The sequence below is a fragment of the Harpia harpyja genome, chromosome 1, assembly GCF_026419915.1.
Source record: "Harpia harpyja isolate bHarHar1 chromosome 1, bHarHar1 primary haplotype, whole genome shotgun sequence".
Classification (NCBI taxonomy): Eukaryota; Metazoa; Chordata; class Aves; order Accipitriformes; family Accipitridae; genus Harpia; species Harpia harpyja.
In genome coordinates this window covers 87,101,336-87,126,985 of record NC_068940.1, presented here as the reverse complement: position 1 = coordinate 87,126,985, position 25,650 = coordinate 87,101,336, and the positions used below count along the sequence as shown (strand labels likewise).

The 25,650-nt window shown below is 37.6% G+C and overlaps 1 protein-coding gene across 9 annotated transcripts; it reads left to right on the top strand.

The window, feature by feature from the left end:
- The first annotated feature begins 1,130 nt into the window (after window positions 1-1,130).
- Window positions 1,131-25,639, top strand: NSUN6 (NOP2/Sun RNA methyltransferase 6). 9 transcript variants are annotated; one of them, XM_052803875.1, is made up of 13 exons: window positions 1,689-1,816; window positions 4,040-4,161; window positions 4,793-4,901; window positions 5,649-5,804; window positions 7,472-7,551; window positions 8,755-8,864; window positions 11,597-11,750; window positions 13,386-13,467; window positions 15,883-16,002; window positions 18,856-19,000; window positions 20,852-21,000; window positions 21,950-22,075; window positions 25,038-25,639. In XM_052803875.1, exons 3-13 carry the CDS (start codon window positions 4,827-4,829, stop codon window positions 25,248-25,250), a joined length of 1,410 nt encoding a protein of 469 aa, XP_052659835.1. In that variant the 5' UTR covers window positions 1,689-1,816; window positions 4,040-4,161; window positions 4,793-4,826; the 3' UTR covers window positions 25,251-25,639. The 9 variants fall into 9 exon arrangements, 8 of the variants coding, with proteins under 8 accessions (XP_052659852.1, XP_052659868.1, XP_052659835.1 ...); XR_008237535.1 differs by adding an exon at window positions 23,890-24,010 and having other exon boundaries at window positions 1,697-4,161; window positions 25,038-25,171; XM_052803892.1 differs by lacking the exons at window positions 1,689-1,816; window positions 4,040-4,161 and adding an exon at window positions 1,131-1,161.
- The last annotated feature ends 11 nt before the right edge of the window (window positions 25,640-25,650 follow it).

Genomic DNA, 25,650 nt, shown 5'->3' with positions numbered 1-25,650 from the left:
GGCCAACGGCCGCACGGCGCGAGGGGCCGCCCCAACGCCTACGCGGCTGTCGCGCCGCGCGTCATCACGTACGCCCACGGCGGGAGTGAGCGGCCGTCGCGGTAGCGTCTGTCTGAGGCGAGCCGCGGGGAGAGGCCGGGCTTTTCCTAGGGCTGGTGGAGAGCCGAGGGGTCTGGGGTCTCGCGCGGCCGGGGAGGAGGGAGCCGTCCCGCGGGGTGTGCTTGTCCCCCCCCGCCCGGGGGAGAAGCAGCCCCGGCCGCGGTGGTCGGCTCTGGAGCGCGAGCGTTGCCGATCTGCGCCGGCTGCGTCCTTTTCCCGTCACCGGGCGGTGCTGTGGCCGGTCCACGGCCTTCGTTCCGGTAGGGCTTGTGGTTTTCAGGGCACTCCGTTCTTTCCTGCATAGTAAAGCCTTTGAAACCAGGGGACTCGTTTTCAGTGCTGTGCTACGGGTTCTTGCACCGGGACCTCCTGAGCGGGTACCCCGCTTTTCTCACCCGGCAGAGTCGGTGGAAGAGCACGGACCCTGCTCCGCCTTAGCGAAGGAATCCTCAGGCACTTCCGCGGGGGAGGGCTGGAAATACAAAGCCTGTTATTTTAATCCACTCGGCAGCATTTAGGCTCGCTCGTGCGAGAAAAAAAAAAACAAAACAAAACAAAAAGCCCGCTGTCAGCAACGTTTTGCCAAATTAGTTTCTTTACATACCGGCGTTGCGTACTGAACTTGTGGCCTGAGCTACTGCAGCGTCGCAAACTCGCTGCTGCCCCGTAACGCAGGGACCCGCCGCCCACCGCGGGCAGCTGCCGGCAGCCATGCGGGCGGCCCTTCCGAGACACAGACCTCGAAACCCCAGAGAGGGAGAAGGACGTTGCGACACCCCCCACCCAGCGCTGCGGGCTCTGCCCGCGGAGGAAACTCCTGCGGCCGCCCGTAAAGCGGCAACAGGGGTGACTAGGGCCCGGGTCGGCCCCGCGGCCGCCCTTCCCGTGCCCGGGGGGGGCCTCCCGTTGCCGCCCGGCGGCAGAGCGCTGCGGCGTGTCTGGCTCCCATAGTAACAGCCGAGCCGGCACCGCCCCGTCGGCTACGACCAATCCCCGGGGGCCGCAGAGGCGGGACTTCCTGCCGCTGCCCCGGAGGAGGAGGGACCGGCCTGGCTCGCGGCGGTAGGTGGGGACATGGCGGCGTGTCTGGGGTCTGCGCACCGCCGGGGCAGTGTGGAACGCGGCCCGGCCCGGCCCCTGCGTGCTCCGCCCTTCCCGTGGCTTCCCGTGGTCGGGGCAGGCCTGTGTTTCCTGCGGCGTCCGCGGGGGCTAGGGGGGCGGTGGCGGAGCGTCCCGCTCAGGCGCGCCGCCTCCCGGGTGCCCCTGGGCCTGGCTTGAGGTGCCGCGCAGGGCCTCAGGGAGGCTGCGAAGAGCTGTGCCCACCCCCTATCCCCCCCACGCACTTGATGTTGTGAACGACGGGGCGGGTGGGGGAGTAAAGGAGGGAACCCCCAATTCCGTTCCCCACAGCAACGAGCCGACTGGCTTTTTCCTCGTGTGGGACGGGGTGGGGAGAGGAGGGTTGAAAATTAAATCTTGCTCGGCATCTCTGGGTGCTGGCTACGTGTGACAGCTCACAGTGCTTACGTGCGTGCTTAGATCAAAGCCGTGGTCCGGCGTCGCGACCCCCTCTTTCCCCCCCCCCCCCCCCCAGCAGCTCCCGACGGAGGCACAGGGAAGTCCGTAAGGAGGTGGTGAACAAGGGTTGATGCTCCCTCAAGGGCTCTCTTCTGAAGTCCGTCAAACCTTTCCTGGGGCAAGGTGTACTGCACAGCAGGTCTGTGGAAAAAAATACCTCTCTTTAGTTTCGAACCTGCCTCCTGCTAGTTCTGTTTGAAGTCTAACTCTTGTGTTTGAAGAGGCACTGGACAGTCTTCCTCATCAGCCTTTCTTCCTGCCACATCTGAATTTATAAGCTTTTATCCTGCTCCCCTCAACTATGTTCCCCAGCCTGGAAGATTGAAAACGGTTTAGTCTTTACTTATTTGACAGCCATTCCCGATCTATAGGTCATCACCTTTCCCTGAACCTTTCTAAGCTACATTGTATCTTTTCTGAGATTAATGAGCACTGAAAGGACATACACACAGAGCTGAAGCTGCAGGTTGTGTGGGTGTGCTCTGAACCTCCAGTTGTGTGGTTTTAAAATTTCCAGGCTGCTTACAATGGTTTTATTCTTTTGACTGCTGTTTTTAACCAAGGAATTGCTTTTCATTTGTGTGTTGTTCCTTTCCCTGAACTAAGCACAATGATAGTGGGTTTCTTGTATTTGTCATTTGAATGCATGTGTTGAGCCCACATGCCTTACAGTTGCTCTGTGACAGAGCAGCTCTTCTGCAGTAACGTTTCATACCAGGCCCTATGAACTAGTCAGGGTCAAGTCTTAACTTCTCCTGTTATGTGTTCCTTGACTTCCTAAAACGTTCATTAACTGTGGTTAAAAGCACAGATTTGGCATCTTGCTTCTGCATGACGTCTACTCTGTCTACACAGGGAGAAGTGAAATCTCCTTGTTTTTATTCTTGTTTTTCTGTTGGCCCTCATTATATTGCAGGCATTGTAATAAACTTGACATCCTGTTTAGAAGGATAGTGGTTTCTAGCACATTATAACTTTTTTATTTTAGTATGAAATTTCTAACCATAGACATTCTGCACTGTTGACATAGTTGTCTTGTTATTTTGTATCATGGGACTAGCTTCCCTTTAATAACACATTTAGGGAACTTTATTGCAGTTCTGTCCTTTGTATGCAGTGTTTTTGACCAAGAGAGGTTTTGGTTTTGACCACCTACTGGCTCATGTTTCATGGTAGCATTCAGTCACATTTTAAAAATAAGGAAGAAACAAGTCCTGTTGCCAACATGTTGTCAGATCAGTGGTTGATTTTCCATGAAGAAGTAACTATAATTGTGAGATCACCTCAATCATTCTGTGGGATTCTGCTGTTGTCATAAAATACCCATTTAATGTCCTAAAAAGATACATTCATAATGTTAATACTGAAGTGACTTGTAGGGCTCATAAAGTTTTCAAATGCCTGCTTGATTCTTTTCAGGATTCCAATTCTTTAAAAAATTCATAAGTATGGGATTAGTTTATTATGCTTCTGAAGAAAAAACTTTCCAAATGTGAGCCATATAGGGGGGTTTTGGTGATTATTCTCCCCTCCCCCCCCGTAATGTAGGCATCCTAGGACAACAGCTCAGAGGCATGATGTGTCACATAGTCTGAAATGTTAAAACTGAACTTTGGTAATTTTGGTTGCAATATGAACTATTTAGTACTATTAGATATACTAGAAATATCAAGGTAAATTCTTCCGGGCCTTTTGTTAGATTCTAAAAAGAAGTTCATTAATTCTATTACAGTTTCTTTTTTTCAAAGGCTGGTAATGTTGGGAATAAGGCTTTGAAACTCCTACCCATGAAACTGAAAGCTGCCTTTGTCTGGGCTTGAAAGTTAAATCTAAAAACCATAACATTCTTCTAGCATTACAACTTCAACTGAATCTGAAATATCAAAAAAAGATATTTTTGAGGGATTTTGTATGATAAAAGTGACAAATAGCCTCTTACTCAAATAGAACAAGTACCAAACTTTCTGAGGTATTTCCTCCAAGTATGTTTAATACAGTGAAAATGTAGTACTTCAGTATTCAAATTTCCTTGTTATGGATGGAATAAACCTCACTGATGGGGGAGTGTTCTCACTTTTCCTCTATTTAAGTTGGTGTAAACAAACTTAATTTTTTAGAAAGTCTCATTTCAGACTGAAGTGTATATGATCTTTCAAAATACAGGCAATATAGAGGTGGGCACATACAATTTGGGAAGATAACTGTATTTTATTACCTACAGAGAAAAGTAAACAGAGAATAATTACAAAGAATAAAAGCTGCATCAGGGCTGAGCTACAATAGGGACTTTATGCTTTGCAGAAGGAATTAAAGCAACATCTGGAAATTTCCTGTACCTTTTAACCGTGCGATATTTCACCAGACAGTTTGAAGATTTTCAGTAAGGATCAGCAGAGCTTCTGTTGCATTAATGCTTCATTATTCCTACTGTGAATTAAACACAGACTCAAGAGAAAACTGTTACTTATAGTCCTTCTTTAATTTGTAAGTATATATGGAAAAAATAAAAATCATTGTCCACAGTCATGCACATGTTCCCCCGTTATGAAGTTTGGATAATTTGAACTATGGAGGAAACCTAAGAAGTTAAGCTTGAGAAAAAGAAATCTGACAGGGAAAAATTAGAAGATTATCTCTAAAAATGAACAGATGTGATGATGTAATAGAATAATTTCAAAGATGTGACTTAGAAGAGTCAAAGCTAAATTCTGTGAGGAGCCTTTGTGAGTGAATTCTAGGACTAAACAGCAAGTTCTCCCCAAGGATAGGTAGGGGAACTTTAACGGGACAGGATTTAGAGGTGGTGACACTTTCTTCACATTTCAAACTGATACAGTAGCCTTTGAAGGTATGGCTGGGAAGGATGTGACAGCAAGGATACCAGTAGCCTCACTGGAAATGCTAAACATGTTAATGAACATGTTCTGAAATGTAATTAACAGTAGTGTTACAGTCATATCTTGAGCACTAATTGGAATTTTGAGCACAGTAAAATTGCATTATTAAAACAGAAGAATCAGAAACTGCAGCTTAGTTTGTGGTACATCCTTATGTTACATTTATAAACTTACATAATATGATAAAAAACACTAAGAAAATATTTTGCTTATTTCAGTTCTTTACCAGCAGATTTTAAAAACTAAAGGAAGATGTCTTTTTTCCCCAAAATCTCTTTCCAACATGAAGTTGAAGAGTATCTCACCAAAGTGTTCAGAAATAATGAGGTATGTGAAATAGATGCTACTAATCATCAACAAATATTCACTAATTGGACACTGTTAATAGTCCTTTGATTTAATACTTTATGTGACTTTAATACCTTACAGTAAGGTATTGTCTTCACATTAGACACAGATTTTTTATATATAGTTCTATTTAAAATGTAAAATTATTCTTTATGCCTGTTGGCTCAAAGTAACATAAAAATACTTAAACTAAAGTTAGCATAAATCTGAGACTTCAGTTTTGGATCCTACTGAAGAATGATCACAGAGAAAATTAACCACTTATTAACCACATAATATTGACAAGAAATACTCCTTTACCCCAGCGTAGAACCAAAAATACTATAGACAATCTATGATTTCCTAATGTCAAAGGACACAAAAATGATGGTTTTGTATATCACTATAAGAGTTATTAATTCATAGTTTTGAATCTACTCCTCCATCTCCTTAGGACTGTTCTTTGTACAGTATCACAGACCTCGCTAGCAGTTACTTTTGGTACTTGCTGCAGCCTGCTTACAATGATCTTGCTAATGCAACTTGTTTTTCCAACAAGTCCTTTTCAAGAAATTTATGAGGTTTTCACTGGAATTAGGCCTCCAGACATAGACATTCCTCACTATTGCACACCACACAACCATATTCCTTCATTTCTACAAAATGTTTATTCAGTGCTTTTTTTGCACTGAGCAAGAGGCTGCTGTGTGAATCTCTTTAATATAAAATCTCTTCTTTCACTTTCAGCTTATCACTGCTTTAGGTACACAGGAGGCGGAGAGTAAATATCAATCTCTGTTAAGTCATCTATCTCATCCACCAGGTTTCACAACTGTTAGAATTAATACCCACTTGGCCTCAGTGAAACATGTGAAAAAATTGCTGTTTGAAGAGATCCAGAAGGTTTGTGCAATTTCTTTGTTACAGCAAAAATAACGGGATATTTCATCTTTTGCCTGATTATGAGAGCTTTTCATTATTGGAAACTATTCCTTAACTTAATACATGTCCACTAGTATTAACATTATGCAATCATATTGATTTCCTGTCAGCATTAAATGTTAAATGAAAATTGTCTAGCAGTATTCCTCATCTAACACGTCCGAGAAAGGCAATAGGAGAGGGAAAAAGACAGCTAACTCTTTTTCATATGGCAGATCCAGACCTTAGATAGGATTGGGGTCCTACTGTAGTAAATACTGTAAAGGCATCATAAGTCTAGAGAAGATGGTAGAAAGGGGTAAAAACTGTAGTTCAGTATGCCGTGTTCAGCATGTTTAGAACACTTTCATTTAAAATTAAAGGAGAATGGCTGTATGTCTTATTGCACAAACTGTTTAAGAAAGTGAGAAAATCTGTATGTTTTAGAAACTAGATCCAGAGTGATGCCCTGCAGCTGCTGTATTTTCTTTTTTTAACCTGTTTTTAATCTTTATATGATTTTCTGGATTTTTACTTACCTTAATTAAACATTTCTTTATCTGATAATATGTTAGCCATTATGTTTAAGAAGTAGATTATTTTGAAACTCTACCCTAGGTTTTCACTCTGTCTAAAAAGATCCAGTTCTTCTTTAAGTAGATTATTAATGCTAGTGGGTGTGCAGGGAACTATTGCATGACAGGAGTCAAGACATTTCTGTGATGCAGAGGCAGTTGACAGTATTCTGCTGGCTGGAATGGTAATGAGTTATGCTAATTTTAGCTTGATTGTAGAAATCTGGAAATGGGTATTGCAGTATGATATTTTACTTCAAGGGAAAATGCTTTGCTGAAACCTGAATTAAGACTGGCTTTTCATAAAATTTTTGTATTTTGAATTGAGGTTATATTAGAAAATGAAACTACATTTTTAACAAAATTATGCTCATGGATTGTTTTCTTTCTTAAGAGAAAATACTTATTTATCAGATGCAAACTAATTTATGGTTTTGCATGTTTTAAGGTTATATTTTAGAAGGCTCAGGCGAGAAGACAGCATCTTTTTAAAGTCCAGGAACAGTTTTAATATGGCAAGCTGTCATTTTTTTCAACTATATGCACAACTCAGCTCTCAGTACCCAATCAAAGTTAAGCTGAAAAGAAAGATAAAAAGTATTACCAACCTGGCATATTAAGTAAGACAGGCAATACATAAGTAGAGCTAAACAGTGGTTTATAATTAATAACATCAAAAAGATAACACAGATTAGACCCAAGCTTCTCTGGTGGTGTTACTGTGATCTGATGACAACTTGACACAACCTTCTTCCAGAAGAAAGCAAAAACCAGTGGTAAGGTTGTGAGTGTCAGAACACTGTCCCACTCCCTGAAGTCAGTTCTCAGTGAATCCCTTTGCAGCTTTGGTATTTCTCAATTTATTAAATTAATTAGTCTTTTACACCAGTATCTTTAATATGGAGTGTCTCCTTACACACTATTTCCCAACCTGTCTTAACCGTTTTCATTACATTTGGTTTTTGTACTCTACGGCTATAAATTATGAATGGAAAAATAGTTTTCAGTCTAATTAAGTACTTAAATACTAGGTTTTTTAGTATTGCTTAATAATTATGTTTTTTAATGAAACAGCAATTTAAAGGACTGTGTGTTCCAGTTCTTGAGCACCCGAAACTCCAGGACGTCTTATTAATTCCTGTCATTGGACCCAGGTTTGAAATTTTTAGTCTTTAGCCTTAAAATGTCATAACACATATTTTACTTATAGACTTCTTGTTAAACAGTTATGATAACTAACTCACTATAAATGAAGCACAACTTCATTTATATTGAGACTTAGTGGACAGTCCATATCCTAACCAGGTTAGAGTTTTAGTCCTTAAAAGATGTAAGAAAACATAAGAGTTCTCTCCTTATTTATGAGATGAACTTCTTATAGGGAAAATGTAACATAAATACATCCTCTCTGGAAAGCCAGGTAGGTGGCAGACAGAAGAACTAAACTTTTGAGGTGGAATATAGAACTATAGCTAAATACAGGCAGGGGTTTCTTCCACTGGAACCAAGTCCAGAGCAAGACTTAGGGAGACTGGATCAATAATGCTGAGAGGATTCCTAAGTCAATTTTATCCCCTACAAAATGACTATTCATTCTTCATTCTTAAGCTATGTTTGGATATTTCTCATGTTGCCTCTGTGTCTGCCCCTACAGAGTTTCTTCATTGTTTTATTGAATTCACTGATGGACATTTTATTTAAAGTATCTTGTTCATAATGAAGACTAACATACTTCAGATTCAGTTTATATCATGATTAGGTAGAGATTGGTAACAAGTAGTGCTAGTTTGTAAATGCTGCGCACTCTAAAATAGCATTTAATGCTTTTATTTATTCCTCATTCATTCATTTAATCCTCTTTTGTAGCACCTTTTTCTGAACTTTCTGTTGGTTTTGTATTAAAATATGTTTACACTTTAATAAGTTCAAATAACTGTCATCTTCACAATTCTTACTGGCAAAGTTCCTTGCACCTGGTTATACATTTATTATAGAAGTACTTGGCAATTGTTAAACACAAAAAATCACTTTACAATCATCTGGCCTAGAAAGGGATAGAGGATTATTTCTCCATCCCAGTATAATTTATTTGTATTCCTCTGTCAGGTTCATAATAGTGGCAGAATGTGTCACAACCTGCTTTATTTTGAGGACTGGTTTCCTTCTTCATTCTTTTCAAGATTCCTCTGGGACTAAAAGAAATCTTTTAAATGTAATACATGATAGTTAACTATTTTTTCTATTACATTGTGACAAAAACAGTATTTATGAACTAGACTTCACCTGGGGGGTATTTGGTTTTTTTCAGTATACTTTTTTTTTTTTAAAAAAAACTGAGCTACATTTTGTATTTTTAGGCGAGATTTAAACAAACATTCATCTGAAGTCATTGTTGGAGCCCACTGTGGGTATGCAGTACTTCGAGGAGCACATGTTTATGTCCCTGGAATCATATCTACCTCAAGATGTAAGAGTTCTCTAAATACACCCAGTTAAGTTGTAAAGAGGACGGAAAAAATGCCACCCTTTGATGACAGTTTCCAATAAATAGTGACATTAATTTTTTTTTTCCTATTCACAGCTGAAATTAAGCTTATAGTTGTAATTTATGGTAAATATGCTTTTTAAAGTTTTTCTGGCTTTGTTTTGAGATTTCCACTATTTTTGCATTATACTTGTGATAAATTGTATGTAATTATTTCTCACCTGGCCTGTTTTAAGTTCCTTTTTCCATTTGTAATTCCTAGATGAAGTATTAGTTCTCAAGGATTTCAGTTTCTTGTTTTCATTTGAAAATCTTTTTAAAGAGCATGTTCAAAGTAAAACCTGGCTTTTTAAGAGTTTATTTACTACTGAATACTGTAACTTTTAATATGGATGTTCAGTAGAATAAACTCACAGAAGTTTGCCACTTTCCAGTCTTGTCACATACACACACAAAAAAAGAATAAAAGGAATGCCACAACAGATACATCTGGATGGTAACTGGATGTATGTGATTATTTAATAGATACTATTTCCAGATGTGTTATTTCTTCATTCAATCACAAAGGCACTTGCCTTCATGATCCTGTCAGATTCTAAGTTACAGATCTAAAAAAACGGATTTTCTTTTATTTTAATCCATTGGCAATTCATTTGATATTGTTTGTACATGAGAGATCTAGTAAAAAGTTTTTTTTCTATTGATGAGAAAAATCTTCAATGTTAATGTCAGATTCTTAAGAAATGAAAATTTTTCTTTCAATGCTTGTGAGACAAGATAAAAAAATCTATATATACTTGCTTAGTGTTCAGCAGCCTATTTATTTTTTATTTAAAGGCCAAATTAACTTTATGTGAAACCAGTATAATTTTGGATGAATCACCTCAGATCTACTAATCATCATGGTTCTTATTATTAAAAAAAGTGAGTCAGGAAAGCATTTATCTAGACACTTAACTTCATTGCCTTTCAGGAAAAAACCTTCAAGAAGTTTTAAGCATGTGTTTAAGTCCAATTCACTGAACAGGAATGTTTTTCAATCTAGGATTTGATAATGAAATAAGTATATTGCCATAGCAGTTGTTGAAACTGCTTATTTAGACAACCTCATAAATATTCAAATCCCTCTTTGAGTCAACTAGTGATTTATCATAATTGCTGCATGTAATTATGTGTGCAATATCAATTCAAAGAAAATAAAAGATACTATAAAACTTTAGGAATACTTCAGGGGAATTGCAGATAGTAAAATAAAATAAAAGGGCATGCTACCCACTTGAGGCCAAATATAATAAGGCTGTATTAAGCACAGATGGCCTAACTAGGGAAAAAAAGAGTACAGCAAAAACACACATTTAATCACTGAACTTGCAACCTAAATGAGGGTAAACTAATTATCAGTGGGCTTTGAGTTTAATTTATCTAATCAAACTCTAAGCTTTATGTTTATGGAATGCCAGTATAAGCTACAAAAAGCTTGAGACCTGTACACAGTACTAATGCATTTTGAAAGGACAATTGTCAGCAGAGAGTGAAATAAAATCCCTTATGTTTGAATACTGCAAAAAATCATTGGCAAATATGCTTGATGGAAGAGTTAAATTGCTGCAAGTTTTTGTTCAGTGAAGTTTAAGCAGACAATAACAGTAGGCTATCACATAATGTTTTGTGTCACATTGTGTAAAAAGAAGCTATCCAAAAAAAGAAACGTTTAGTGGCTACCGAACAAATATTACCATTTAAGAATCCCAGGGCATTTGTGCATATTCAGAAGGCCACTTGAAAATGGGAAAAAAGATTTCTAAATACAATTCAAAGAATTCTTGGGAAGCTGAACTGTCATTAGTCTTACTTGTCATATCTGCCAGTTGCTCCAGCCAGTCAGACACCTCAGAAATGTAATTTTGGAAAATTGTTTATTGCTGTCAGCGTAGGCCTTTATTTTTAAGCATATTTTTCAGCCAGTCAGTGCATAGAGCTTGCTCACTATTCTGCAAAATCACCTAAACCATCCTCCTTTTCCATCCATTTTTGTTCTAGCTCAGAAAGTTTTTAAGTCCCTAAGACTACACTTCTAGAGTTTGGTGTGTATTTACATACTTTACTGATCTGGAGGGTTTTAATTGGAGATGTAAAGCTCTTTTAGAGAATTACCGAGAACAGCAATTGCCTTTGGGGGAGGAGAGCCACACCAGAAAACTTGTTTCAACAAGAATATATCATCACTTGTGTCAAAGGAATAGTTAGTGAAAAAGTAGCAATAGTTCTACCTAGCTATTGAGAGGTCATTAGACAAATTTAGTATTGCTGTCTTTGTACAGTAAGTGTGAACCAGTGTCATTTGATGTATTTGCATGCTTGGAGCACACACAGAGGACTGAATCCTGAAGAGTGTGCTTAAAACTTACGTGTGACCATGTGGTGATAAAATAAATAAAGTGAGGATTTGTCTAGCCTTTTAAAAAACAAGACACGCTGTCTGATTTGTAACCTTTTGTCTCTCAATAGCTCTAGTCATTTGATAGCCATCGTTCGCCATGTACACTTTCAAGCCTAATATCAGTTAATCTTCTCTGATTACATTAAGAAAGTTTAAGTTTTGCTATGATATAGGAGTTCAAGTAAGTATTCTACTGAAAATCCTAAATTATTTGGTCACTACTGTCTTGTCAAGTATAACATTAATCTCAACATTTCTGTTCTTCTTTGCGCAGTTATGAAAGCTGGTGATCTGGTCTCAGTGTATTCAGATATTGAAGGGAAATGTAAAAGAGGAGCCAAAGAATTTGAAGGAGTCAAAGTTTTCCTTGGAAATGGGATTTCAGAACTGAGTCGCAGTGAAATCTTTAGTTCAAGTGGCCCATTGAAGTAAGTCCATAGTAACTGCAATCTATACCTACAACTTTGCAAAGGGATGAGAGAAGATGGGAAGACGTTTTGAAATGTTCTCTACCCTATGTGAAACCACAAGATAGCTTTGACTGAGACCTCTGTTGCATGTTGGGATTTCCAGTATTTTTTGGGAAGTGTTAGTTTCTGGGAATATAATAGAATTGTGCCTCCTTCTGTCTTCTGTAACTTCACAGCTAAGGTAGCAGCAGTGTGATGGCAATTATGATTAAAGTACTACAGTAAGTATTAGCAGACTCAACATTTAGTTTCATAGTGGTATCCAGATACCAGTTTACTTGAGTGGTAGGAGGAAATAAATGGGAGCCTCTTCAGAATTTTTGTTTAGCATATGACTTCAATAATATAGAACAAACAGAAGTGACAAACATTCTCACTGTGGCAAAACTGCATTTTGGTAAATTTTTCTGTACCACTTTCCTATCTGGATGGAACAGAAGTGCAGCCTTGTCGATTTCTCCATCTCCTAAAAATATTTGTAGGGGCTTTTTTTGGTGGGGCAGGGGACAGAACATAAGGTCAGATATCTTAAAGAAATTAATAGTATTTGCCAAGGTAGTTATCTATTTCAAGATTACTTGCTTTTCTATTTTGTTGCCAAAGCATATGGTTCCTCTTCTGTCATCTAAAACACATATAAAAAGCAGTGTAGGAGAGCATGAACATCAAATTAATGACCAAGACTTTACATCCCAAGAACAAACTACAAAAGGTCTAGTCAAAAATATTACATTGTCAGAGGATTTCTGATTTATTAGAGCTTAAATATAGTAGAAGTATTGGTAGGATATACCTGTTGAGTTGATGACATGGAATGGCAGTATGCAGCATTAAGTCTCGTGTCTGCAAGTTTGCTTTCTCATATCCTTCCTTCTTCTTGTTGGACTGTGCAGTGCATATGCAAAATAATACTCATTCTTGTTATCTTCAGTAATCTATTGTATTCAGGCTCAGTATTGTTTTTTCTTGTTTTTCTTTTTATTGTCCATTTCTTTGTACATTTGTATTAATGAAATCTGTGTCAGAACTTCATATTTAAAACTTTTAGGATGCTTCTAAGTTCAAACCTTCGCTTTGTAGGCAAATCAATGTTCCTGTGAGGCTTTTGAAATAGAATTTCTTTAGTTATTTGACTGAAATCTCAGACAGTCTAGAAAAATGGAGGAAGATCAAAGTAGGAAATCATATGCCAGTGCCCTAGTGTGTACATGGCTAGCCAAAAGCAGTTATGGATTGAAATTAACATATTTAAATCTGGTTTTAAGCATTTCCTTACATTATCAAGGCTTGCATTAGATCTCAGTTTGTCTTGTATACAAAAAAGGTAAATTTTCTTTATGCAATTTTTACAGATAGTTCCAATTTATAATGTAGTACATTTTTTGTTATGGTTTACCCAACTTAATGATGTACTTTTAAAGAATATCAGATTACAAAATTGTAAAAATATTTTTTCTTAGTTGATTTGTAAGTGCTTTCATTTTTGTAAGGTTATTGTTTCAAGTTTCCATTTGTAAACATAATGATTTTAATTGAACACTGTTAAAAATTATAAATCTGAGTAGTTGAAATTTTTTTTTTCATGTTTTTCAGTGGGATGGGCATAAGAATGATAGAGCCAGTCTACCTTAGTCCTTCGTTTGACAATGTGCTCCCTAGTCATTTGTTTTTGCAGGTATGTTTGTTACAAAAATAAGTCTGTACTATTTGCAGAATAATGAATATCCTCTAAGCACACATTAATACTTTATCTATTCATTGTGTATTATGGCACCTAATTCACTCTTTGGATTTAAAGAAAACAAAGTGTTTAGAATGAAGTTGGTATCTACATGTAGGTGGTTTAATCATAGTGCATCTGAGATATGATAAGGGACTTCAAAGTAACTTAAAAGATATTCACTTAAAAACTTAGAAATTCTTTTTGCATAGATAGTCTGCATAGAACTTTTAGTTTTTGGAATATGCCTATGAACTCTGAAATATGAGCCTCTTTCAGGGTACATCCTTCTGTAGATAATCAGGAAAGTCTCCAAATAGTAGGTTGACTTTAAGTTGAAGAGAAAACCCGTATCTTTTTAGCCCTAATGAAAAAGATCCACCTGAACAAAATAACCATGACAAATCTTACCGTAGCACAGCTTTCACTGCCTCTTACCATAAAACTGCAGAGCTTCCAAAGAATGACAAATTTTTGTGTAGTTTTTATTGTAAAATTTAAGAACTTATTTCAAGCTAGCTTTTCCTTTTGCGTCTTTAATTTCTGTGATACCTATACTCCTTTTCCTCCACAATAAAACTAATTAAAAGCAATAGGCAGACATGACAAGTGGCCACCTGTGATATGTTGAAACATAGGATAATGAAATCATGGAACTTTCTAGTTTTCTTAGATCAGGTAAAATTCTTGATTTCAGTTTGATGACACAAAAAGATAAGGTGAACACCTCAGATATCTAATACAACTAGTGTGCTAACAATGGTACTGTATTTTTTTTATATAAATATGACAATTTAGAAGCAGAGTTTAAAACAAAATCAAGCTGTTCAGCCTTCAAAAAAAAAGTTATTTTAATCTCTAAAGCGAATGTAAATTTTACCTCAAACAAACCCTTGTTCAAAGATATTCTCTGAAATTCTAAGTTATCTCATTTGATTCATATAACTATCACTCAGATAGTAAGTTAAATCCTTTATTACATTGAATTGTCTTAGTCACTATTTCTTTTGTCAGAAGAGTCAGTCCAGCAGATGAGTTATTTTTATGCATATAATCTGTTTGTAATTGATCTTAATATTTTTAAATCAGCATCAGTGCTGTCTTCCGGTGTGGGCAAACCATAGTTTATCAAGCAATATATTGTCTCATGGCCTGCAGTAAAGGAGAGGCCTTTTCTTCCCTGATTCAGCTTATTAGAGTACTTGCTTTAAAGGAACAGAATTGTTAGAGAGACAGGTTATTTAAGAGACTGTTGCACATGAGAATTTAGATCATATTCAACTTCTTGTCCACCAGGATCCCCACGGCCTTCTCTGCAAAGCTGCCTTCCAGCCAGTCAGCCCCAGCCTGTATTGGTGCATGGGGTGCACCAGGTGCAGGAGTTAGCATTTCTGTTTGTTAAGCTTCATGAGGTTTCTGTTTCTCCATTTCTCCAGCCTGTTCAGGTCCCTCTGAATGGCAGCACAACCTTTCAGTTTATCAACCACTCTTTCCAGTTTTGTATCCCCTGTGAACTTGTTTAGGGTGCACTCTGTTCCATTATCCAGGTCCCTAAGGAAGAGGTTAGACAACGCTGGTGCCAGTGTCCACCCATGGGGTACTCCACTATTGACTGGCCTCCAGCTGGACTTTGTGATGCTGATCACAACCCTTTGAGCCTGGCTTTTTTGACTTGAATTTGCCATGTGTGAGATGAATTATTCATTTTTTTTGAACACTGTGGCATGGAACTTGAGACTGTGCTATCCAAAGACAACATGTAGTAAGGACAACTTTAAAAGGTTTTTATACCTTTGTGTTGAACCAAATTAGAAGAGAATCTTTCAGGATATTTCCATGTTGTGTAAGATGCAATACAGTGCACAATTATTGCATATTATTTTTCTTCAGTGCATCTGTTCTATTTATACAATAGCACAGTTCAGCTTCTTGGTACCTTAATTCAGCAAGTTTAAACTCCTGCCTATTGATCTTACTGTTCATTACTATACTACACCAGTATGTTCATATAGTAAATGTTCCAATAAACAGGTCGATATAAAATACTTGTAATACACAGAGCTGCTCTGTGTCTGTAATAGTATCAGCTTATTTTATTTTGACTTTTAGCACTGTAGTCTCCGTAGTCATAAACACTTAAACTTCAGTCATAGATACTCTATATACAGCTTTAAATAAAAAAGGAGCCACTGGAGACTTTTGACCTATACTGTCTCTTTTATATAATCCCAACAGTTCATTTTCTGTTAAGGAACTGACAGCCATATCATAGGTATCTTCACTGCTGAATGAATTTTTGTTTCAATGAGTTTGTCATTCCTTAATACAGAACATAAGGTTTGAATTCTCCCATATTTGTTTTTATGATAGAACTTGCCTTCTGTGGTTGTGAGCCATATTTTAAACCCTCAGCCAGGAGAGAGAATTTTGGATATGTGTGCTGCACCTGGAGGGAAAACAACCCATCTTGCAACATTAATGCATGACCAGGTAAGAGTAGTCATTGGGCATTTTCTGTCTCAGTGAAGAAAGCCTGGCCACTGTTCATTTGCACAGCTCACTTCACTTAGCTGTCAGAATGCACAGATAATTTACAACAGCAAACAATTAATATTTGAACGTTCTGCTTACCAATATGTTTTGCCACACATCAGAGTTATTAAAATGGGCACAGACTATCTTTATCAAATAGTCACCATCACATTTAAAACCTTATTTGCTGCAAATTGACCTGTTGAAATGTGTTCGATTTCACTTTTTGAATGTTATTGATGTATTTGTAATGGAAGAATCCATAACATGCAAGGTAAAGTTATGTAGGAACTGAGAATACATGGAAAGCAGAGGTTACGACTGTGTGCCAAAAGAATGCACAACTCTGTACAAAAACATATTAAGAAGTTCCTAATCCAGTTAAATTCCTTCTCAGTAAAAATTATCAATTATGCGGTACAAATATGATCTTAGACTGAATTTCTAGTCTGCATTTGTCATTCTAAGGTAGAAGGTCACAACACCAAAAGTATCTCATAAGTAACATTATGAGAAGAAACAAAAAAAAATATTTAGAGAAAGACAAAGGAAAATAACACACAAGCCAAAAAGAATGTGGATATAGGAATAACAATTTGCATATATTAAATTGCTATATGTAAAATGAAAGAGAAATGCAGGTTGCTCTTTTCTAGCAGAGAGGGGAAAAATGTGTAATGTCGCTTCTAAAAATTTTGTAAGGCGTTATTATTTTCATTGGAATAGGGTTATTAGAATATATCAGATCATTTAGAAACTGCACTTTCGTTATGCAATACTTCAGTGGTTGTCTGTGCATTAATGGGAAGGTACAGTGGGTAACGATTTGAATGTATTTAGAAAAGATGTATTCAGTTCTGTGACAGTTTGCTTATTGAAGTGTTTCTTCCTTCAGTATGGAAAGTTTGCAAACATGCATTAGACAGTCATTAGACATTTATTAGATAGATTTATAAAGCTTCCAGTAAAGAATTTTGGTGTGATAAATAAAGGAGGTCTGTAAAAGCACATATTTCTGTCATGGATTCATTTACATCTGTACTTTTTCGATCTGTGTATGTACATTTTGTATAACTTTGCATAACTGTTTTTTTGCCCTTAATCATTTTAGATATTTTGATACCACTCCAGCTGAAGTGGTAAAGATTAAGAATACAGATGTTGAAATTTATCTGAATTGGTTTTCCTTTTCTAAGTATATAATTTTAATTTAAGGTAGGGAAAAAATTTGCACTGCTTTTTGGTTCTTAAGTTCCATTCACAGATTTTCCATACTAAATTTCCATAGACAGTATATTAAATCATTAACATTTAGAATATCTGAATCAATCTTATATTTTTTGTGATTTAATTGTAAAAATTATTATATTGTTTTTAGATGAGATAATCGAAATGTAAAATTACTCAGTATTGTTAAGAGCTTTTAGTAGGAACTGGGAATAGTTAAAGCTTCAGAGTTTATTCTGGATCCCAGTCCAGACCACTGTTTTTTCCAGATGTCTTTAAGGAAGTTTTTCTGGCAGTGGCTGGCATGGGCTAGTGGGGAAGAACTGTTGTCTTCCAGCTTGTTCTTTTTTCTGAGAGTCTCTCAGGAGAGGACTTATCTCTTTATATTCAAGTACAGCATATGTGCAGCAAATCCACTGTTTCAGCAACCGACCTAACTTTCAAGCACAATCAGTTGTTAGTGTGCATGCGTAATAGGTTGAATGGTGATAGGGGAGAAGCAGTGGCATGTGGTCATTGAGCGCTCCTATAAGAGGTGATTTGGCTCACAGTAGTTGAAGGCTGGACACCTCTGACACAACATAAATCCTTTTCTACTTCTCAGTCCTAGGCCTACATATTGGCTAACATGACATATAGTCAATAGTTTATTTTTACTGAAGTTTGGTTTGTTTTTTTTTTACAGTCTATATTAGTCATGTTACCCTTCCATAAGCCTTTAGAGAGCCATCACCAAGTAGGAAAAAGTTGTCACATTTTCTCAGCAGGCTCTATTTGCTATAGCAAGTCTATTACAGGTTTTTGGTCTTTGGGGTTTTTTTGAAGATAGTATTACTGTTCTGGATTTTACTGATGCTATTGTTTACTTTCCTTTGTGTTTAGAGATTTCATCTAGCAGATAGTGGTGTGTGACCGTTTTGATTTATCTTAGGAGAGGAATAGAGAAATCTTATTCACACATAAAAGGAATAATATGTAATTGTGATTCACCTCCCCCCACGTCTAAATTTATTATAGTATTTACAGTATTTCCTAAAGTAACTTGAGTGACAACTACTGCAAGTATAACAGTATGTTATGAGTCTGAGCAAGCCAGAGGTGTTGCTGTGGGCCTCATCTCCTCAGGACTGAGCTGTATGTGATCATGTTTCCTACCATCTCCATGCAAATTTAAAACCTGTTGACCTATTTTACCATGTATTTGAGACTTCTACCCTCTTTCAAATGGTTACATTTTTACCTAACTTAGTGCCCAGTAAAACAGTTCAAAACAAACAAAAAGAAACTAACAAAAAAACCACTTGCCAGAAGTCAGACACTATAGGGTCCGTTAGGGAGTGACTGTGCCAAGCAGCTAGTGCCAGTCAGAATGCACACAGCTTCAGACTAGTATCTAGCCTAATGCAGGTTTCATGGAAAATATTGGTGAACAAGGACTACTGGAGTGTGGATTTAATAACAACAAAATTCTGCAGCGAAAACTAAGCCTCATTCATTGCGCTGCTCATGGCGGTGGGAAGAAATCAGGAACTGCACGTCCATTTAATCCCTATGCTTTTGATAAAAACTTCCTATTTTTTTCAGGGTGAAATAATAGCCATGGACAAGATAGCTAACAAGGTCAAAAAAATTAAGCAGAATGCTGAATTGCTACAGCTGAATTGCATTAAGGCCTTTTGCTATGATGGAACAAAGGCACTTTCAGCTGAGAAGAGAGAGGATGAACAAGGTAAAGTAAACAACTTGGGTTAGTAGTAGCTTTTAGATGAAAACAGTAATCAGGTTTGAACTAACAGTACTAAACCTGCCACAGGTCTACAAGTCCTTGAAATCTTGGCAGATACCTCAGTTGCTTCAGCACTGTGAATGCTCTTATTTTCTCTTCTTTTGTGATAATCAGCTTCTCTGTGAAGCAAATACTATCAAACTATCTGTCCTTATCACAACCTAATATGCTCAAAGGAAATGCATACCTTTCCCAGAAAATATCAAAGACTGAAGCCTTAAGGCTTCTTCCATGATAACGTTTAACCCCATACTCTGAACTGTTTGACTTAGTCTGAGAAAAAAATTTTTTTTGCAGAATTGTTTGGCTTTTCTGCCTCAGAATCCTCATCTGTAAAATGGGGTTATTAATACCTAACTCCCAGGAGTGCTGCAAGGTTTAGTTCATTGATGTTTGTTCAGCTGTTCAGGGGAAAGTTCTATAGAAGCACAGTGTATTATTTTAAGTTCATTTCATTTGCTTTTCTGAAGTGCTGTATTTATGATACTGGTTCTGTTCCCATGATGGAATGATTTAAACGGTATCTGCTGTCTTGATTATTTTTAGTTTGTTGTGCAAAGTATGCTGTTCTTTCTCACTCTATTCTATCCCAGTCACTGGTTAGCGTAAGTAGGAATCAGGTTGCATAATTCACCTTCCTTGTCCCTATGCCTTGCAGTTAGTTATTCCTGCTTTGGAGGAATAAAGGTACTTTCTTAATAGTCTTTATATGAACATAAAATATTGGAGGTCGTATGTAGCACTTACACAGATGAACAAGAGCTAGCTGTAATACTGAGAGATCATAAAGGCTTTTCTGTACATCTCTGCAAGTAAGAAATGACATATTTTGAACACTGTAGTAATGGATCAGAGGTAGATAAATCAGATAGATAGACTCATTTTGTAGTGCTGTAACAAGCTAGGTAGCAGTAGTATGAAGTCACTCACTTGTTTTCACTTGTGACCTAACTTGAATATTTGAGGAACAGAAGGGGAAAAGGAGGTAAAGCATATATATAGCTCTCTTCCTCATTGGTTACCCACAGATACACGTATGGAGCCACTTTTGTCTTGGTAATGCTGAGCTGAAGAGTCGCTCTAGCACTAAGGCGATAGAAACTTTTGGGCTGTTGAGCCAATGGAATTCAGATGAAAGGATAGGTTCTGCATATAGAAGTTACATATTCCTTTATCTATCCAGGTAATATTCAGAAATTGTTCTTGTCTTCACAATCCTTGTCTACTGAATTGTTCTGCTGTGGAGACAGCGTGTCACACATTAGAGCTTGTAGTATTTCATGTTACTATGAAGTGCTTTATTTTCTACAGATATATATGCATCGCAAGAAATAGTTATATAGACATTCCAATTATTATTATTTAAGGCAGTCATAACGGTTAACTACAGGCTTCTCAGTAAAGATTTGCACACTTGGTTCAGTTATGGGCTGACTGGTTTATTAAAGCCTATATGTGCAACTCTGTACCCACACCTCTGACCAATCATATTTCAACATTTATGTTTGATTACTTTTACATTTTACTTTCAAATTATTAAATTAAAGTTAAAAAAATGTTATTGCCTGAAGGGATCATGTATTATTTGAGCCTACAGAACTAAAACTCTTTAGTTTTCTGGGAGATTAAATCTACCACCAGCAGTGCTGAGACTTGTCTCTAGCTGATATTACTTTTGCAGACACTATCTGTAGAACGTAAATGTTTTATGTCAAGGAAGCAGTAATAGCTTGTCCTTATCTATGGTGAAGGAAAGCAACAGCCACATTTTACATTACTAACTGCTTTTTACAGAAGGACCTCCATTCTTACCAGAGTCATTTGATAGAATTCTTCTTGATGCTCCATGTAGTGGGATGGGACAGAGACCAAATATGGCTTATTCCTTGACATTAAAGGAGGTGACTTCTTATCAGCCACTACAGCGCAAGCTTTTCACTGTGGTACGTATTAATCATTGCGTAGATAAGATAAATTGAACATAAATGCTTTTGCAGCATAGAACTTCACAGTGAAAAATGGTGCCTCATTTTCTCTATCTTTTCAGCAGTTAAGAAGGTAGTATTAGGATTCAGTTAACCTCTCAGCTCCACTGTATTTGTTGCTAGGTGAAGTCAATTCATTGGAGCATGGGAAAGGTATATGTAAGCCATAGTAAATAAAAACCTTTGTATGTGTTTTTTCTATTCCTTCAGTTTCATCAGTTGTAATTTATAATAATCGCAAGGGTCTAAGTTACAGAGCAGGTTAAAGTCTTTTCTCTGCAGCAGCACAGACTCTTGTAAGTTCACCGCATAGAACTCCCATGCAGTGGTGCTGTGAGGTACTGTATGGGATATGAGATGGAGTACAAAGCCAGGAGGCCATATTACAACTTTTCATGCTAGTAGGAGTATGCTTAGGTTGATGCTAAAATGCAAGATTTCATGAAACTTGTTTAAATCTGAATTATATGTATTCAAAGTGAACCACAGCTTGAAAAGCAGCATAGCTATAGCTTCCAGGCCAAATATGTGGAAACAGTTGACATCTGGTATCACTGAAAAAAATATTGTGTATCTATCTGTGGTTGGCAGCAGGTGATGAAAACAGAACTATTCTGTCTGGGATATGCAGAGCTGTACAAATAACAAATCTTACAAGGTGAATCATCTCAATGGCATTAATAAACTGCATGAGCTATAATGATGATTTGGAAAGAAGAATATTTCTAATCCATGGGAACCTTTACTGTATTCCCTGAGAATTAGGCATTATCCTAATGGCTATCTTAGAAAGACTTAAGTGCTAAGTTTTAATATTACAGCTTAATGGTTTCTTGGTTAATGTTGCTTAATATGAAAGTTTTTGCATTTAAAAATAAGCTGAACTATTGTTTATTTCTCCCTGCAGGCAGTGAAACTGCTGAAGCCAGGAGGTGTTTTAGTATATAGTACATGTACGATTACACTCTCTGAAAATGAGGAGCAAGTTGCTTGGGCTCTGAAAACTTTTCCATGCCTCCAGCTTCAGCCACAGGTAATAGTATTTTCAGGGTAATTCACACAATCCAGTGAGCTTGTTTTAGCACTGTAAATTTACACATTATATTTACTATCAAGAAATCTCTTTTTCACTGCAGACAATTTTAACTGCTGTGGATAGAAATAACACAAGAATTTCTAAGGCTCTTTTAAATCTATTTTTATGTTTAATTGAGCTTCATTTAGGGATCGTTAAGTAGTTTCCCACTGTGTACTGTGGTTGTTTTGATTTGTACAGCAGTCATTTAAAACACAACAGGGACAAAAGATAGTTCAGACAGGTTAAAATTTCTCTTGCAGTTGTTCTTAATGCATATATTTTATTCTCTTTTTTTGCACATTCACAGGAGAGGTGAAAATTTTTTTATTAATGCCACTAAAGTAGTGAAGACTTGTGTAAAGGATGGGACATGAATGGAAAGAATGTTGTGTTTTGAGGAAGGAGGATTTTATATGTATGGGAGCTATTTTTGCGTTATGTAAAGGAATGAGAGAACAAATTTATTTCAGGCTCAGTGTCCCAAGAATATACCTTGTCTTTTCTGGAGTCAGTGTCTACCATTAAGATGTCTGGGAGGAGGTAATCTATAGGGAGATAAAAAATTCTAGTATCTATCTATACTGCATACATTTCAAAAATATCTGTTACCTTTATTCTACCTTGAGAGAGTTTATCATCAGACTGTATGCGTCTCTATTCCTCTTTGTTGATGAGATGAGTTGGGTGGGTTAGTTGTTTATCATCATGGCTTTGAGGAAGAGTCTAACTCTGATACCTGTTTAGCTTAGTTACACATTCTGTCATGACTTTTATCTGCCGTAAGAGGTTTAGATGCATCTTTTAGCTGAAATTAAAAAAATATATACATAGGTGTACAACAAGAAATTATATGAAGGCTGATAAAGATTTAACAGAACTGAAGCTTTTCTTGAAAGATTTGTATGTCAACGTTCTTCTGCCTGCTTTCTCACCATCCATTTACTAGGAATTTTTCAGTTCCACCTGTTTCAACTGAGATTATACATTTTACCAACAGCACAAAAATTGTCCTCAATAGAATGACAAAGCAAAACACAAGCCCTATTAACTCAAATGCAAGATTAATTCTGGTTTAATCGACTTTCTCTCACCAGTAATCAGTCTTGAATAACGCGCTCGTTTTCACACACAAATGCCATATCTGTAAAAATTAAGATTTTGTGTATAGTATATTTTAAATGAGATGCCACTAAGTTGTTTACCCACAGATAGTTTATAGTATCTTATAACCAGTTCCGCAGTAGTGTAAACTAAGGTGATCTTTTCCAATCAACAGGAAACTGGAGTCTAGGGTTGACTTACCTCATGTTCCTTTATGTATTTCCCATATTCTTTAGTCTCTCAGTGGACACCTTCTTATATACCCAGTCCACTGTCTCCCACCTTCTCAGTTTGGCAAGAGATCCTGGAATCATATTGGATAAGGAAAAAACAGGAGATGGAGCCATAGGCGTTGATCTCGTAGGTGGAGGTTACTGCATAGCAGCTGATCCTTTGTCTGTGCAGACTTACTTCCTCTTAGGGGTTTACACAGGAGATACTGTGTATCAGCTTAAATGCAGTAACTTAACTGAAAGGAAAAAGGAAAAGGTAGAGGAAAAAATTGGTCTGTCTTTGAGCAAGTCGCTTGACCCTGTGTAATATTGTTTTCCCTAGAGTTTTACCTTTCCATCCTTCTATTACATCAAGTTGGTACCCCTGTCTCCCTTGGTATGTTATTTTTTCTCAATTTGCAATGGACACCTCATTTTTGTCTCTTATCTGGAAAGCACTGAAATCCTGCTGAGGGAAAGAAAGGAAGAGAAGAATCAGGCTGCAACCTCTTGGCTGCCCAGCTTTACAGCACACAGTACGTGGTTAAGCAACTAAGTCACATCATGTGATGACTGGGTGAGCTCATGTATTAGCAAAGTGTGATGGCTCAAAAAATTCTCTGCTGTAGGCTGCATTATAGACTACGCTAGACTAGATTTACAAAGGAGATCTATTTTTGATATTGCAATGTCAGCTTTTGCACATTTTGTTCTATCTGCTTACTGAATGAACTGAAAGAACAATCCAGCTAAGAATTTTTTTTTTTTCCAGGAATCAGTGTATTAAATAGAAAGCAGTCAAGGCTACTCACACGAAATGCTGAGAAAAGGGCTGTGATTTTAAGCCCTTCTCCTCTCCAGGAGTTTGATGCCAAATGTCTCCTGAATTCAGATACATAAGCTGTTCCCTTCTTTCTCTGCCTCATATACATACACATGTAACAGTAGTACCATCTACCTGTTAGTCTAATTACATGACACAGAAAATCTGAAGCTCAGATTTTTCTGCTGCATCATCTTCCAAAATGATGCCTTTTCAGGCAGTAACATATCCTGGACTGGGGCTTTCAGTCTTTCCGGTTGGAGTTTTTAATATGAAGAATCCAGGTATTTCTACTGCTGTTACTGAGTATATTAGTAACTGGCTAAGGAATTGCTATTTTTTGACTTAACTCACAGCTATTAGTCAGTACACAGAAGCACTGCATCATTTGAAAGTGGCAACGTAAAAAAACCTTTAGACCTTCTTATTGTCTGGTGATAACAGCTTTCGATGTTTCAGTCCTTTGAGTAATGAATTGATTTAGAGCTGTGTACCTGTCCTCAATAAGTGCTCTAAACCACTAGGCTAAAGTGGATTAGGTGCACCACCACCTCCTCAAAGTACTTTGGACTTTGTATATAGGCTTGTATACATATTGGCCAGGTGAGGGCAAGAAAAGAAGGGCCACATTACTTCTAAATCCTCCCCTGGTGTGAACGATAGAAACCTAGCTTGTCCACGTTAACAGTTAGGCAGCTCTGCATATACTCAGCAGAATACATTTAGGGCACATAAGAACTTGATTGATGCAATAATTTGCTTTTCTTTGTTACTCAAAAAGGAACCTCACATTGGAGGAGAAGGCATGAGGGGAGCTGGATTGTCGCTTGATCAGCTGAAGCTGCTGCAGAGATTTGATCCATCTGCTGTGACGTTGCAAGGAATGGATATTAATTCTTTGCAAGATTCCAGGGAAGATGATCTGATTTCACTGGCAAATAAGGACTGTATAGGATTTTTTATTGCAAAATTTATTAAATCAAACAGTAAATAAGCATTTAGGAATGCAACCTGAAAAAATATCTCTGCGAGTCTAAGAACAGTTCAGACGTGAAGTGTGTTTCTTACTGCTGCAATGTTGCCAAGCCAACGGGGCTGACGGCAGGGTTGCTATGGCAGCAATAAAATCTGCCAGCTTCTGCTGGGAAAGAGCCACAGGTTGCAGAAAGTAAGTCATGGTTGGGGGAAGGGTAGTATCGTTTTTAAGTCTCCATTTGCTTTTGTATTTACAGCAGGTCAGGGCATGAATGACAAGTATGTTCACTCTTACTGCTGTCTGTTCTATCTTTCCCCACATGAGTTGCTTACCTAGTGCGGCAAGCGTAGGAACAGGGTTTCTCTGGGAGGGGAAATAGGCTACTTTATGAAATGCAAACATAAATAAAATAGATGGG